Genomic DNA, 13,738 nt, shown 5'->3' with positions numbered 1-13,738 from the left:
ACGTCCATGAGGCAAGTCTTCTGATCAATTTGATACATTATTTTATATATCAGAGCTCAATCTTGTAAGATATCGTGTAAACGGAAAGTCGACTTTTTTTTAAAATGAGTCTCTGAAGATGCTCGATATGTTCGCTCTTTTGAATAGTTATAATATATAAAAATTGTTTTTCACAGTAATTATCCCCTCTGACTATAGCTCCTTAACACATTCATCGAGAAACAATATAATATTCCTAAAGTTTAGATCGCCGTACACTAGGTAGGGGAAGATGGGGTAAAACTCACCCCCGAGGCATAATGCACCTTTTGCTGGAAAAATTTCAGTGAAAGAAATTGGTAACTTTTGAGAAAAAAATCCGAAACCGAAAGTTCGCCATAACAACAGATTACTATAAAATTTTGGTAGCGATGGTTCAATCATATCTGGAAAAATTTAAAAATCCAATTATGTCTCTGATATAAGTAATTTTTGATGTTCGTTCCACAGTAATTTTCTAGTGTGAGGAAGACGATTTTAATTATGTAACCAGTGAACTTCTTTGCCAATCATTCGGGTTTCTAAAATTAGTTCTAATACACACGATATAATTGCAATTTTATAGAAAAATCGTCGAACTTATCGTCTCATATTTTTGGGGGCAAAACAACCCGAATTGTGTGAGGAAAAATGCTCAAGAATTCGCTTACAAAAATCATCCATAAGTTATCAATTTAATGAATAAACGAAAAGTTTAAAGCTTTCTTTAAATAAGAGGAAGAAGCTTTATAAGGGTGCATATTTCCCCGTGGTTGTCATGAGATTTAATCCGTTGTCTTGATTTGATGTTTACCCGTTGTTTAAAATCATCCTGCCTTTATGTTTAGATAATCGGCTCTTCGCGTAATTTAAAATGTATGTTTTTCATGTTTTCCACGATCGGGCGTCATGCCCCGCATATATTTCTATAGAATTTTTAAGGGTTTTGGAAAATAAGATAATGAATGAATTTTTCAATGCATTTAGTGAGTATTTGTACGTAATTTAGCGAAATAATGATTACGGAAGATAGTCATGCATGAAACTCTTTCGTGTTATTCTCTATATTTAAGATATGGCTACATTTCCTTAGAGGGTACGTTTTACCCCATCTACCCCTATCTATGAAAACCAAAAATCCGGACACATATTGATAGATGAATTTACAGTGTTTAGTCAGAGCTCTCAACAGAGTACTGCAATGGTGCTTTCAGATTCAAATCTGGTGAAAATTCTTTTGTTTGAGCGCAAGTTTATGAGCTTCGCTAATAATTACCATAGCCCAATATCCCAAGAACGAATTTCTGTTCTTTAGCCAACTAGTTGAAAGTGGTAAAGCTGATTCAGGGCCAACGAAATTGATCGTTGTGCCCAGGGGTGGCAAGTTCCATAAAATATGGGGGCCACAAAAAATATTACCACAGATCATTAAACTTTGCAATATATAAAACATTTTTATAAAAGGAACGGAGAAGTTAGAACAAATAAAAAGCAACCAAGTATGCAAGTTTAGTTTCTCTTCCGAATGTTTTGACACGATCACAAACATTTTCCTTACTATTCCAGTAATAACCAATATTCGAAAATGGTAAAGTATAGCACATTTCACATTGTAGTAAATTTGTTTAAAAATTGCAGTAACTTGGTTAAGAAATATGAACGATTGCGGAGACAAACTACGGAGATAACAGAAAAATGTGTTATATCGTAAGATATTTGTAGCAAACTTTCAAATATTTATTCCAGTTACCAAATTTTTGGGGGGCATGGCCACTCGAATAAATCTTTTGGAGGGTCAAAAAGTGCTTTGCCCCCCATAGTTGCCTCGCCTGGTTGTACCAGCTCTAGTTATCTTTTCAGTCCATTCATTTCTAGTAATACCAAAATGACCGGATAGCAATTGAAAAAAAAACAGCATTTGAAATTCTATGGTCTTTGATTTGAGTTCAACATGCACTCTCTAGATTCGATCGTGGATCATTCGAACTAAGTCCCTTACATCTATCTGACTGTCGGAACAAAAATCAATTCGTTTACCATAGATACTCTGTTGAAGTTGAGTTTCACCTTGTGAATGAGGCTGCTCTAGTTTCATTTCACAACAGTAGACACCAGTGCCAGCACGACCATCCAAAAGAGAACAGTCAATATAAATAAAACTATGTGCTCATAAAGTTGTCGTTCCAAATAACAAGACAACCGCTCCTTACGAAGAGGATATCTCACATTGAATGTTTTGAAAGGAAATTTGCATGTGTCAGTCAGGAGCTACTATCTCAAGTAATCACCTGAGAGCACAAGCGAATAGCATAGTCTATAGGGTTACTGTCCGAAGCGCTGTTAACCTCAAGATAGTATGCATAAGATAAGTGCTTATTTGCAGTGCTTTAATGCTCTGGAGCAGCAGTAGGAGAATTCTCCCATTATCGCTATTGGGACCCTTCTCTGGAAATGACTTAATTTTGACTGAGTTGCCATAGACTGTCCCAGAAAGTATGGACGCACTTTGATTTCGCTGTAAATAATTCACAAGTGTTAGATATTCAAATTTTTTTCGATATAGTGATAATATTAGACTACAACAACAGAATATTATTCTCAACATTTGCTACTTAGCCATTGCACAGTGGTCCGAAACGGGAAATTAGCGTGACAAAAATATTTTCACTATTAAATATTAGTTTTTTGTAGTTGGTGTCTTCACAAAAGTTGTTTATTTTCAAATGGCGCTCCTTTTGATGAAAAAAGTTACTAGGGTGGTCCTCATTTAGATTGAAATCTGAAATCTGACGTTCTTAATTGAACTCAAAAATGATTTTGTTGTACAATAGAGTTGTAGGAAATTTTATTTTGAGCAACTTTGCTGAAAAAAGCACCTCTCTAGCTTTTCATTTGATCGAGTTACATCAATTTTCCCGAATAAAAAAAGGGTGCCTCCTGAAAAATAACTTTTGGCATTAAAAATGCCTTACTCTTTACTATATGGGGCCGGGTGTCAATTAAAAGTTTCAAAAATAGTCGCGTAACCTTTTTGTGTCATAATTTTGAACGTTAATAACTCGGTCATTTGTTGATGGATTGTTATATTTTAACAACCAATCGATTCGGAAACTTTTAACTTAAACATGTATGACAACGTCTTTTCAGTATTTCAATAGTATACTATTGGAAAAATGGTTGGAATCGACCTATGTTTTCATCCACCAATCCCTGTTGTACAAAATGACGTCAACTTCTTGTTCGGCATAGGAGGCTTTGCGTCATGCATAAAAAACACCGTATCGTATGAAGAGAAATCTATAAATATAGGCTGCACAATATTTCTTTGTCTAGTTGATGTTTGACTGTGAATGAAACAAGTAACTCGTCCAGTGAGCTGATGACTGGATTGTATATGCGTTCACTTGCTGGATTGTCGCTTTTGCATTATGTGTTGGTGAAATTTCCTGGTGTCTGTGCAACATCGTGGTTACCGATTCTTTCGAAATATCCCATGTATTTAGCAAATTTTTGCCATTAAAAATGCCTTACACTTCGCTTCCCGAGGCTGGGTGTCAATTTAAAACATGTAAAACTAATCTCGTAACATTTTTCTGTCATTATTTTGAACGCTTATAACTCAGTCATTTGTTGATGGATTTATATAATTCAACAAACAATCGATTCGGAAACATTTAACTTAAGCTTGTGAGATAACGTCATTTGAATATTTCAATTGCATATTATTGAAAAATTGGTTTGAATAGAGTAGTTTATTTTGGTTTTCTGGTAACTATCAGGCCAATTTAGAATTATCGGCGATAGATTTTTCGGATCTAATTCGCAGCGCTTGTTCCTCGATGATTTGTTAATGGATTTTCCTCATTTAAATGATTTCAAAGCTTCAATATTGTAAGCTTCAAAATGTTTTAATTTGGCAACGGATCGGTTTGCATACTGAAATCTCCATTCCCATACGAACAAAACGTGACAATGTCACTGAATAAATTGTTGTACCACCAGGAATTAAACGCTTCAAAAGATTCAAAATTAAATTCTGAAACTTATCTAAAAGCGGCCTCCTCGGTTTAGTAGTATAAATGAGTTCCACAGGCTCACATATACAGTTCAATTAGATGCAATATCATATAGTATCATAGATAAACTCAAGGTAAGTTTACCTGCGATTTTACATGTATCGTTTGAATAGGAACCCTCGTAGAATTTGGTTAACCGCCAGTTTCAGTTCAATTATTATTTGCTTCAAAACAATAATCGTCTGATGGCTACACGCATTGTAACTATGACAATGTTCATTTATGTGTTAATAACATCAAGTTACAATATGAACAAAATTTCGGAATTTTGTTGCGTATCCATTCCGTATATTCCTAATATGCCAAAGCAAAAATCAATGTAAGTAACTAAATATTTTATGCGGACTGTTTCTCATGTTTTCTTTCTCGTATTGTTGCCATATTATTTACCGACACTTTCCGAAGATTATCGACGATTTTGAAGGATTAATAAAATTACACCATTACTGAGTTTACTGGTACAACATTCTCTTGGATCGATGAACTGTTTATAAAATTAAGTCCACCCAGTGAACGACCATTATTAGGTTAAAACTGGGGGTAAATAAACGATATAAATCAAATGAATAATTTTATACGTTTCTCGAAAATTATCATCATAAAATAAAATAGTTTTATTTGCTCAGGTTTAAATCTTTAGGTTGTTTGTATCTAAAATTGAGCTTTCAAGTAACTTTGAAGTGTAGCGAAGTTTAGTGTATCATCATCATTATCATCTTTATTTTTGTATTTATTATGAAGACCTTAGAAACGTTTCATTTTTAATGGTATTGTGCTCGGTCGTGTCTTGAATACAACCCTCTAATTTTTTTGTTCTAACTTTTTTGTGAAACGTTCTACGGAAAAGTTGTCTTGAGAAGAGTTGTTGAATTAATCATTGCGCACAATTTTGCTCAACCAAGCTTTTTCATATGAGCTACCAGTAAACAGTTATAATTGTTTTTTCATCAAAAACTAGTCAAGGTTCAAATATCAATATTCATTAGATGCCAGATCGATAAAAATGAATGCTATGCGGCTCCTGAAATTTCATATGAAAAAGCAAAATTGTGCGCAATGATCAATTCAACAACTCTTCTCAAGACAACTTTTCCGTAGAACGTTTCACAAAAAAGTTAGAACAAAAAAAGTTATTTTTCAGGAGCCACCCTACTTTTATTCGGGAAAATTGATGTAACTCGATCAAATGAAAAGCTAGAGAGGTGCAAAGTTGCTCAAAATAAAATTTCCTACAACTCTATTGTACAACAAAATCATTTTTGAGTTCAATTAAGAACGTCAGATTTCAGATTTCAATCTAAATGAGGACCACCCTGGTAACTTTTTTTTATCAAAAGAAGCGCCATTTGAAAACAAACAACTTTTGTGAAGACATCAACTACAAAAAAACTAATATTTAATAGTAAAAATATTTTTGTCACGCTAATTTCCCGTTTCGGACCATAGTGCATTGTAGACTAGCTGGCGCACCTTGACGACAAGTTTTGACACTTTTTCCAATCTTTTTCGAACTGTTGAATGGTTTCGGCTGCCGAGACATGTTCCCTAAGATGTGCCTTCGTTAATGCCCAAAATTCCTCAATTGGTCGAAGTTGTGGGCAATTTGGTGGATTCATGTCTTTTGGGACGAAAGTCACATTTTTGGTAGTATACCATTCTACCGTTGATTTCGAGTAGTGGCAAGAAGCAAGATCTGGCCAGAAGACAACAGGATCCTTGTGGCTTCGAATCATGGATAGAAGTCGTTTTTGTAAATATTCCTTGATGTATATTTCGCTGTTCATTGAAGCAGTGGTGATGAAGGGTTTCGAAATCTTACCGCAGCTACGAATTGCTTGCAAGACCATAGCTTTCTTACCAAATTTTTCGACTTCAATCGATGTCTGGTACTGGTTTAACACTTGCCCTTCTCGCACCGTATAATATGGTGGTCCCGGTAAGGATTTGTAATCGAGTTTCACGTAGATTTTGTCTTCCATGATTATGCAGTTCAAATTTCCAGCAAGAATCGCATTGTACAACTTTCGAACCCTCGGCCTGATCGATGCTTCTTGTTTCGGACTACGTTTTGGTTGTTTCTGCTTCTTATAGGTTCAAAGATTCAAACGTTCTTTAGCACGAAGAACATTTGACTTCAAAGTGCCCACTTTTTTGGCCACATCTCGAATTGAAACCTTCTTCTTTTGCTCGAAATCATAACATAATGACTTTGGGCTATGTTTTGAACTGTTTGTTTCAATAATTGTTATCAATCACTGTCAATATAACGATGATTGTATGACTTGTGCATGTATACCTTACATTAGTATTTCATACGTATTTTCAATTCAGCCGTTTTTCTGTGTTGTTTTTTTTAAGACTAATACTAATTATAAGATATTATAAATGGTAATAACACTCTATTCAAAAATACCTCTCTTTTCTCTTTTTTTCCGGTGGTGGGAACATTTAATTGACGTAGAATTAAGTTTGTAAGTTCCATCCAAAGTAGTTGAAAAAAATCGTACACTTCATTAAAAAACTTTTTTCCCAATTTCCCACAGAGATTTTGCCGGACTTAGCAAAGAAAACATTTATGATAACAATGAATTAGCATTCACCATCGCCGAGAAACATCTTGCGATACCCTCGTTGCTTGACCCAGCTGATATGGTAAAATATGAAGTGCCTGATAGATTCTCCATACTAACATACCTGTCACAGTACTATCGAGTATTCAGCAATCAAGGTAGGTTCAACCGTTCAACGAACTTTTGATGATATCAGCATTCTCCAACGGTTTACATCTTCTAGAGCCGACGAACAACAACAAAAAGACAGCAGAGAAAGAACCAAAATCTGAGGATTTCGATCCTAAGGTAAGTCATACATATTTCTGTTCTTCAAAAGCATGAGGCTTGCTTCAATCTGTACATAGCTTCACAAATCACACGGAGAATATTAACTGTACGTGATCGAAATACTAACCCGTCAAACACTTACTTGTTGTGCGTATGCCACTCTAGCAACAATTCTCTCGCCATCAACTTCATCGTCGTCATAGTCATTATCATAATTTACATACCGAAGAACGTATGGACGCTAGAAAGCAGGATAATGTAGAATAATTTGCATGCCGGCAAAAATGGCGTAATAGTTCAAATGAGAAGCGTCATATCGTTGCGGAAGAAGAGTTTGCATAATTAGAACCGTTATCACATATCGAGACTCATCAGTTCAGACAGGGGTTTTGAGGTTTGGGGTTTAGTGTGTTTATCACCTGTCACTAACTTTAAAGTTCCAGTAATTTTAACAACACAATTTCATTTCACTGACAAAAAATACCTTTGTGGGTGAATTTAGAGGAAAGTTTTACAATCAGGTTCATTCAAAATCTTTACTTTTTTTTAATTAAAATTTTGCATGCTTCGTTTTTTTTAGTTTTTTTTTTCAAATAAGAAAATGTAAGGTAATAATTGGTGATAGCAAGGTATAAACTACTAACGCAAACAGTCCAAATCAACTCACTAAGTAACCTTGTTGCGACCATTTATAGAAAAAAATACTCTAATCTTCCTGTTTGTAGACCGTTGAAATCCTGCCAGTGGTTGCGGAAGTAATGACCTCTGACGCCGTTTTGTTCACCACGTGTTTGTATTTTTATTTCTTTCTCTCTTTTTATCTCTTCGTCGTTTGTAGGAAGATAATAGTTTGGATATAGTGGGTCAATATAAACCAGAAATTTTCTGCTAAAGAACAGCGAAAATAAGCCTCGTAAATAAACAGAAATAAACAAACCTAGATTAATTCCTAAGCCTTTGAAAAAATACAACAATTTCGATCACGACCGAACAAACGACCAGTAAGCAAACAAGACCACACGTGCATCCGGCATCTCGTCGTTATTTAGTAGAAAATTTAGGCCTCTCTCACACCAGAGACTGACACGTGTGGTGACTACACAGGTAAATTTCTTCGTTTAACTTTTATGGTAGCATTTTCAACTGACTTTTCATAGAGTGTGTATTGAAGTAGTAGTTATTGTATGGAGCGTATGTAGTTAAAAACTGAAATGCCGTGTCAATTTTTGTTTGATCGGTTTCCAATACATGGAATCGGAAGAACGCATGTTAGCGGAACTGAAATCGTCACGGTGTTTTGAAAAAAATCATCATCATATATTTTCTATGCTTTGAGTAGAATGCCTCAATGCTTATATGCTTTTTATGTTGTCCCACGTGCATTTATGTCATACTATAATTTTGTCTATGAGCTACTGTTCTTGCTATCAACACAATACTACGGATATTGGTAACATGTTGAAATAAATCGAAAATATATTATTAATTACATATAACGTTTAACGTGAGATACTTCGGTAGTACTTGTTAATCACATTCGTATTTACTGAGCTGTGAATTGAGCTGCTAGAGCACATCAACAGTCGATCTTACTTTGCACATGAAACTATGTTGGTCGAAGCGTCATCGTTTTGTTTACATTGTGTCTTGGTTGTCAGTGGTTACCTGTGTTACTTGTTTTGTTCTAAGCAGGAAATAACATATTTTGCTAGCTGTCCGAATTACGTGTGTGAAGAAGTTTTGTGAACCGTATAGTCGAAAAATACCCGAAGACCATGAATGTAAAAAAGAAAATCTAGTGATCATCAAGAGGCCATCTCAAGAGCAATCCTCGACGTAGTGCCACTAAATTGGTGAAGGATCTCATCGTATCGGATCGAATTCTCCATCGAATAAACTTCAGACCAAGTCCTACAAGATTCGATGAATTCAAGACCTTCCGATGAGGCAGCAACAGAAAAGTGTATAACGAGTGAAGAAGGCCGCGGAAGGAAGGTTGGAGAACATCGTGGTTGCGCCCGAGAATCTCTTCACCTTATAGCAGTTTGTGAATAAGCAGAACGTTAGAGTTTGATTGTCAGGAAAACCACGAACCTATCCCGACGTACTGACGATCTCCAAGCGACATAAACCAGCATTCGTGATGGTTTGGGCCGGAATCAACCGTGAAGATCTGACTTCGTTTGTTTTGTCCTTGAAGAATTGAAGATCAACCAAAATACATATCAGTTCTACAGAACATTATTGAATTGTGAATACGTCGTCATTTCGATGCCAGGTTTGTTGGGTTTTCCAACAGGAATCGGCGCCGGTTGAAATAGCGAAGAAATCCTAATTCTGAATTACCAACATTTTCCAGAGTTAATTTCACACTCGGAGTGTCTGAGTTCGCAGAATCTGAAACCTATGGACTTCGCTGTCTGCAGCAGTGCAGTGCAGTAAAACTTCATTCAATTCAATTGAAACTGAATGTGGAACACATTGACGATCACCCTACTGCAGTAAACTTCACACTCTGACACACACAACGTTCGCTGACGTACCGAACGGGCAGCTTTCAGTTCTTCACTCGTTTCTCTTCCAATCGAAGCTCAGTTTTACCACCGTCAATTGATCTCTTAAGGTGAAATGTAGCGGAATGCGAAAATCGCGTTTTTGATCAATTATTCAAAAACTAGACCGATTTTCGAAAAACCAAAAACACTTAAGTTTTCGAAATCAAATTTATCATAACTAAGTATTCGTAGAATTTTGAAATTTTGCTTTGCCGATCCGTAATTGGTTTTTGAAATATATAAACGGTAACTGTTCCGTTCCACGGGGATGATTTTAGAACTGAAAAGTAGTGGTTGTAGCAGAATTTCACAAAGAATCTGAAAATGCAACTCAAAATTATAAAATTTTAGCTAAAACAACCGAAAATTGAAAAAGTTTACATAAACTTTTCCGCATTTTTTTTATTGCTTGCGCGCTGCTGCTTCGTATTGAGGTGGTGTGAGAAATACACGGTGGACACGGTGGCATTATATCGTGAGCAAAAATTACATATCAAATAATGACGCGAATTTATGCAGTATTGGGTTTTGTGTTGAAACAAAAACGAGTAGAATACAATAAAATGAGTATTGTAAGAAATCGTTTATTTTCTAAGTAGCTGTCATTTATAATGCTAATAATGTCCAACTCTGTTGAGTTCAATGCATTGATGTTGCTGAAGCAATACTGCTTGGCTGTGTAATATCGTAAAACCAGGTTAAAATAATACCTATTGTAGCAATTTTTATAGCAAAACTAAAACTTCAATATTGACAAGCTACTGAATGAAATGAATACAAGCCAAGTATTATCGTTCATTAACCTGATATACAAACAAAGTGATAAACATTGAGGGTCAGCTTCGAGTCAGTCAGCATGGAAAACTTATTGGAATTCATTGGTTTTTCAATTATTATGAATACAATGAATCAACGCTTGATTTTGCTTTAAAAATCGATTGAATAATAAGGAACTACGAAATAACTTTATATTCAATTTCGTGCCCCAAATATGTGCTTGAGAAAAGATTCACTAAACTGCATGGTATGATGAACTATTAGTTATAATTTGAATGTTTTCCAATAATGTAATCTAAGACATTATGAAACTATTGATGATTTCCGGCACCGGAGGCCAGAGGCTGTTTGGTCTTCCGTTCGTTATCGTTGAAACAGACATTTCTAGACTCATCATGCTATATAATTCCGAAAGTCGCTTCCGAAAAAAAGTTAATGGTGAATACTTTTACGTAAATTCTATCTCATCGGCGGGAAGGGCCTGGTGAACGACTGGCAAAGATATCGAAAATACTTGAATGTTATCTCGTCTTCAATCGTTTTTTTGAAGGAGAATCCATGCTTGCTACTAAACTCAGGCATATACATGGTTAGCAAGTTGGTCAATACATATACATATAGCCTCATGTTAGTCGTTCATAATTACTCATGATTTATAGCTCTAGTGTAAGAGTAATCACTAACAATAACGATTGAATTAGCATATATTCAAAGTGTGAAAGATTCAAAAATCCATTACGTCCAGTCTTTTTTACAAGCCAACGAGAGGCAAGCCCACTGCGCTCAATCATTGAAAAAAGTTCTTGTTTCTATGTGTCCGTTTTTCTTGGTACGCTTTGTGCGACGGTTCGTTCAACTGAAGCGGATAAAATTTTGCGCGCATTTTATGACGCTACATTTCACCTTAAAGTAACGAAATATCTCTTTCAATAGTGTGAGAGCGGCCGTCAAATGAGATTCTTGTAATCATTCGAATTGGTTCGAGATAATAGATGAAAGACAAATTAGATAGGTGAAATATCATTTACAGAATATACATAAATTAATAGTTTCCACCTTCAGTTTTAATTTTTTAATACTTTACTCCATTTATAATTCTATTCATTTGAACTTGCTCACTACCAAGAGCGAAGGTAATGAAGCAGCTAGACTACTTGGCACTTGAAACTGAGCAAGCAAAACTTCAAATGACTAGGTACGATTATTCAACTGACGATGAATTCAAATGAATTAGTAGAAATATGCTGACGGTTAGTGGCCATAAGTTTCATTTTCATCTTATATTATTCGATTGAAAATGAAATTTTACCGAACTGGTCTGGAGTATGTTAGAGGTCGAAAAATATGAAGATGTAAAAATCCAGATGTGATATCTGACGATAGCCTTAGATAAATTATTACAAGAATATCCGCGAGCCTCGCATGATGCGTTCTTCGATTTTCTGCGGCGAGTGATTATATTCAAAGGCAAACAAGTAGAGCTTGACCAGTGAATTTTCATAAAGTGATTTGATTTCAAGTGAAATTCAAAGTGTTTTAGCTAAAATGTTTTCGTTCTAATCAAATTATTTATTTGTTTCAATATAGAACTTCAACTGTCGGACCTTGCTTTGTAGAGACAATCGTCTATGCTTAAAACAGTTTTGGTGTCATACAGATGAATAATCACATCTGTATAACGTGGTACCATCAACTATTATTTTATTGCAATGATTTGTTTGTGAGCTTTGAACTAAAAGTGTTTGGAGAACGGTTGTCGACAATTAGGTCGGGGAGAAATCGAAATTCGAAGGACGCATAAATATCGAAAAGTATGACAATTTGTTCCGTATCCGAGATGTTGCAAGCAAGCTGGGAGTGTCGTCTACAGCCATACATGACACTAAAACACGAGCCGGAGTGTCGACCTACAAGAAGATAGTGATTCCAAATCGTGGAATTGGTATGGGAGCAAATAAATAGAAATGAATATACTATTGATGGCTCTAACTCCACTGGAATTCATATACACTGAAGTCTTTTTTTATGCGAGCTTACGTACCGCACAAAAAACCGCATACAAAAAAACCGCATAACTCTGAAAATTCGCATAAAAAAGTCGCATAAAAAAACGCATACAAAAAGACCTCAGTGTAATATTAAGAATATGATGTCATCACCGGGCGAAGACCGGTTATACGGCAAATATTCCGAAAAATAGACATATTTTCTGTCTATGCCTTCAATTAATCAGTCTAACTGTGACACGGAGGTCCACGAGAGCAAAGCCCACAAATGTTCCGCTTACGACTGCCTTTTTAGGCTCCTGCAGTCATTCATTCATCGAAACGGGAATACACCTTGACTTGCGAGCTTTCGTCTTAGTGGCCTTTTACGACATGGAACAGAAAAGTGGATCAATTCTTGGTTGAAATAATACCGCCGGATGCCACACGGCTTACCTGTTTGGTAGACTTATACCATCGGAACAGGTGGACCGTAGTGTTATTCATAACCAGTTGAAAACCGCTACTCAGAAAGAGATGTGATATCTGACGATAGCCTGATGATGAACGATTGTGGCGATAAGTAGACAAATGTTGATGTTCGCTTAGAAATATCTCGTTTTGCAGGCCATCTGTTCATGTGACTCGAAAAGCGTCATTTACATCGCGACCGGAATATCCCAAGCAAAAATTTGTATGCTGTAGTACCTAAAAAAACATTAGTTAGACAGAGCTTTGGTGTGTTGGGATGTAATCTCCTTTAAAATAAATACGCAGAAGTATGATTGAACCAATGCACAGTGGGCAAAAATGGACCAAAAACGTGACGTTTTTATTTTGGAGGCAAGATACAGCTGACCACAAAGCATGTTTGTTTTGTGTTTGGTCTGGAAAATAGATTACATGTATTCAGATGTGCCGCACGAAACGCTATCTTGTTAATGATTGTGTTTAAGTTTAACCATACAACAAAAAAACGGAAGTACTTGCAGAGCAATAAAAATAAATAAATAGAGTATTTCTGATTAAATAAACTCAAAAAAATCGATTACATATAGTTTTAGTGACAGCACGAATCTCAGTGAACCGTTTTATCCCATTTTTTCAGTTTAAATTTGATCTACAATCTCGAAGCAGATTCAATATCTATAAATATAGAAACATATTACGTAGAAAACTTCAGTAATTCAAGTATACACGATAGGAAGGACAATACTAGTCCATTCAACCCGTTTATCTCAATATATTTCATAAATCGCCAGTTACAAGCCAGTTGTCGTATGTTCGAACCCCGACCTGGAAGGATTCTTAGTGTCAGTAGGATCCATAGTACTAGCCATGCAATGATTCTTTACACTAAGAATCGGCTGCGAAGTCTGTTGAAACAGAAATGCCAAATTTCACAAAAGGAATGTAATGCCAAGACTTTGCTTTTGATATTACTTAGAAGACCTTAAGACCACAAACAGATCTAATAACGAAACATA

The 13,738-nt window shown here is 35.6% G+C and overlaps 1 protein-coding gene across 9 annotated transcripts in view; it reads left to right on the top strand.

Annotated features, from left to right (window-relative positions):
- LOC131432943 (MICAL-like protein 1) overlaps positions 1–13,738 on the top strand; it is a 62,213-nt gene that overhangs the window by 40,562 nt on the left and 7,913 nt on the right. For 8 of the 9 annotated variants that reach the window (XM_058599547.1, XM_058599545.1, XM_058599542.1 and 5 more), the window contains exons 4-5: positions 6,638–6,822; positions 6,888–6,952. In XM_058599547.1, the coding sequence (XP_058455530.1) occupies positions 6,638–6,822; positions 6,888–6,952 (250 nt within the window). Of the gene's footprint in view, positions 1–6,637; positions 6,823–6,887; positions 6,953–7,772; positions 8,039–13,738 lie in introns of those variants that run through there. The other variant, XM_058599548.1, reaches the window with a different exon arrangement.

This window comes from Malaya genurostris, chromosome 2 (assembly GCF_030247185.1).
Source record: "Malaya genurostris strain Urasoe2022 chromosome 2, Malgen_1.1, whole genome shotgun sequence".
In the NCBI taxonomy this organism is placed as follows: Eukaryota; Metazoa; Arthropoda; class Insecta; order Diptera; family Culicidae; genus Malaya; species Malaya genurostris.
The sequence above is the reverse complement of the archived record's forward strand: the minus strand, read 5'-3'. Positions and strand labels throughout refer to the sequence as shown.